Raw genomic sequence first — 3,004 nt, 5'->3', positions numbered from 1 at the left:
CCCCCCCCCCCCCCCTCTCCGCCCCTTTCTCCTCCCTGCCCCTCGCTTGCGTCTTCTCGCACGTGTTCGCGCACATACACACACAAACACACGATGGCCTCTCCCCACGTCCGCCAGGCTTCGGCCCTGTTTGAGCGCCTCCGCCGCTTTGCCGCGATCGTACGTCCTGGCCGTCCCCCCCTCCCCCCGCCTTCCTTGGCACATCTTCCTCCAGTCTGTTCTGACGTTTTCCCAAACGGCCTTCTTACCCCCCCCCCCTTCTTCCCTCACCTTCTCCTCCTGTTACACAGAACCGGCAGGAGGTTCAGGACTGGACCATCTTCGTCCCCGGGAAGTACCGCTTCCCCGCCCCTGGTTCCCAGGGCGCCATCAACCATGCCACCGGCACTCCGAATGGTTACAAGATCCTGCCCGACCGTCCGTCTGCCCGGATCTCCGACAACTACTACTTCAAGCGCGACCTGCGCCGGGAGCTGGCCCAGACCCCGCCTGTTGTCTTCACTTCTTCCAGCCTGCTGGAGGGTGCCGCTGCCACCGCTGCCATTGAGGGCGGTGCTGCGACCAATGCCTCGACCGCCGCCGCTAGTGGTGCTACTGCTGCCGCTTCTGCCGCCCCCGTGTCCAAGATGCCTCCCAACTGCGGGGTCTACTACAGCGCTTAGGCGCCTTGAAAATGTGGCGCTGTCACCGCCTGTGTGGGTGAGCGCGCCATCCCCGAGACACGTGCCGTTTGCTGTTGACCCGAATGCCCCCCAAGATCTTGGCATTGTTGTCATCTCCTCCCCACTCTCTTCCCAGCCACACATATGGGCGTTTGCCCTTCCCTCCTCTCGTCGCGTCAGTGTGACCCCTTTTGACGCACTGCAATATACTTTCATAATTACACTCCCACCTGGGTGAAAGGCGTGCAGCCCGGCAGCAGTGCACATGCGGTCGAAGGGCAAACATGCGCATGCGCGCAGACACGTGCATCCGTCTGTTTGCATGCCAAGAGTAGGGACAAAAACCCGAGCACATGGTACTTTTGTTCTATTTTCAACCGCCAACAGGATGGCACTTCGCCCAAGCGACGAAGAGACACCCCCTGCATGGGCGATGGAGAAGGGAAGCAAGGGCATTGGCCTTACCGTGCCATTTGCTGGTGGACCTGCCGCAGAAGGACGTGGTTGAGGAACTGCTCCCGCGCCAGTGTACGGACACACTGGTTGTGGCAGGAGGACGAGAGTGGCCCGTATGCGTGTGCGTGCGCGCATGTGAAGGAGCATATTAAAACATGCATGTGTGAGAGAGCAGCCCGGACCAGGGAGGGAGAAGGCTCGAGGGAGCGAGAAAAGCGAGAGGAGCAAGCAAGACCACCGGAGCAAACGCAAAGACGCGGCCTCATACCTTGATGTACGTCTTGAGGTCGATACGGCCCTTCCCCAGCTGATCGCGCAGCACAAGCATCGAGTCTTCAAGCGCACACTGATCCGAGACCAGGTCTAGGAACCTGCCCAGCCCCACACCCCCACATGAAGTCAAACATACTGGTTAGAAAGGCGTCGACGCAAACCGTTCTCTCTCTCCCCCCCCCTCTCTCTCTCTCTCTGCCTCTTTCTTTCTCCGCGAAAGGCACATCTTTGCCCCCTTCTGTTCCCATGGTCCAGGTCTTCAGGCTGCGATGGTTCAGGAAAGTAAGCCCAGCCCATGGGAGGGGGGGTGGGTGGGGGGCGGGGGGGGGTAACGCACTGCTGCTCCAGTTCAGAGCGAGGTTGGATGTCGGCCACGCTCAAGGGAGGAGCGGTTTCCAGGGGGGCAATCTGCTGGTCCAATGCAACGCGCTCGCTCTCCAATTGACCAATGATCACGGGCAGGGTATCCTGTCGGAGTTGCATCCCGGTGGAAAAGCCAAGTCAGCAAGGGTGGCACTGTGCGCAGGGCCGGCGATGGGCATGCGCAATCGTGGCATTTCGTACCAGTTGGGTCTTGTACACCTCCACCGCGGCACAGATCTCCTTCTCGTTCTTCTTCAGTTGGCTAAGCAGCAACAGGCCGGTTAGCAGCACATGGACACAAGGGCACGCGCATGCAGCTGCCCAATGTGCACAGCAGCGTCGGGTGCCAGCTGTGACCGAGCCCTCGGGCCGTTCTCGAACAGGCACACGCACCTTTCTTCGGCCTTCAGATGTTTCTCGCGGAAGGAAGCCCGCTCCTCGCGGGCAACAATCCCACGCAGGAGGCTGTCCACCGCGGCACTGACCAACGACGCTCGGGTGATGTCATCAAGGGCACTTTCCTCAACGGCCGTTGAGGTGAGTGGTGCCAGGGCCGAGTTGCTGCTGTTGAAAGCCCCCGAGGGGCTATGCACCGGCGAGGAGGGGCCCGGGGAGTAGGACCCCGGCTGCGATTGGGCCGGCTGCTGCTGGGGCGAATGTTGGCGAGCCGGCGCGGGAGGCTGCATGTATGGCGGGATCCCGGCATGCCCGGTGGTGTGAGGACTGGCCGAGCCCCCGGCCGAGCCGAGCTCCGACTCCAGCGGCGCAATGGTCGAGTCGGTGGAGAAGAGAGGGGGCGTTTGGTTGATCTGGTTCTGGAAGGCCACAAACAGGTTGGCCAGATCCTGCAAGCATCGAGAGGGACATTTGGGCCACAGTCGGAAAGCGGAAAGCAGGCGTGAGAGGCAGGTGAAGCGGGTGGCGGTGGCGGTGGCGGTGGCGGTGGCGGTGGCGGTGGCGGTGGCGGTGGCGGTGGCGGTGGCGATGGGGACCAGACATACCGGTGAGGACTCATGCCATGATTGCAAATGGGGGATAACAAGGTTGCCCTGGCGTTCGATGAACTTGGCCGCCGGGTTGAAGGACACGGGCGCCCGCCAGTGCTCGGTGTTTTTGACAACATAGAAGGCGGGGCGTTGTTTGGGGAAACTGGGTAATCGGTGTATGAGTCAGGGGGCATCCGCCGAAAGCAGGCGCGGCCACTTGGCGAGCATGTTCAGGAAGGAGAGCCGGGAGGACGCACTCCTTCG

The 3,004-nt window shown here is 62.0% G+C and overlaps 2 protein-coding genes across 2 annotated transcripts in view; one reads left to right on the top strand and one right to left on the bottom strand.

The window, feature by feature from the left end:
• Window positions 1-15: 15 nt before the first annotated feature.
• H696_00070 (hypothetical protein) lies at window positions 16-885 on the top strand. Its single transcript, XM_009493900.1, has 2 exons — window positions 16-159; window positions 291-885. The coding sequence occupies exons 1-2, from the start codon at window positions 94-96 to the stop codon at window positions 660-662; spliced, it is 438 nt and encodes a 145-aa protein (XP_009492175.1). The 5' UTR covers window positions 16-93; the 3' UTR covers window positions 663-885.
• A 129-nt stretch (window positions 886-1,014) lies between these two features.
• H696_00069 (hypothetical protein) overlaps window positions 1,015-3,004 on the bottom strand; it is a 3,567-nt gene continuing 1,577 nt past the window's right edge. Inside the window, exons 4-9 of the mRNA XM_009493899.1 lie at window positions 2,756-2,903; window positions 2,148-2,599; window positions 1,956-2,016; window positions 1,729-1,859; window positions 1,387-1,489; window positions 1,015-1,201 (exon numbers count right to left, since the gene is read on the bottom strand). Coding sequence (XP_009492174.1) covers window positions 1,124-1,201; window positions 1,387-1,489; window positions 1,729-1,859; window positions 1,956-2,016; window positions 2,148-2,599; window positions 2,756-2,903 — 973 coding nt within the window. The 3' untranslated portion in view covers window positions 1,015-1,123. The remainder of the gene's footprint in view (window positions 1,202-1,386; window positions 1,490-1,728; window positions 1,860-1,955; window positions 2,017-2,147; window positions 2,600-2,755; window positions 2,904-3,004) is intronic.

The sequence above is a fragment of the Fonticula alba genome (assembly GCF_000388065.1).
Source record: "Fonticula alba strain ATCC 38817 unplaced genomic scaffold supercont2.1, whole genome shotgun sequence".
Lineage (NCBI taxonomy): Eukaryota > Rotosphaerida > Fonticulaceae > Fonticula > Fonticula alba.
This window is presented reverse-complemented; position numbering and strand designations above follow the sequence as displayed.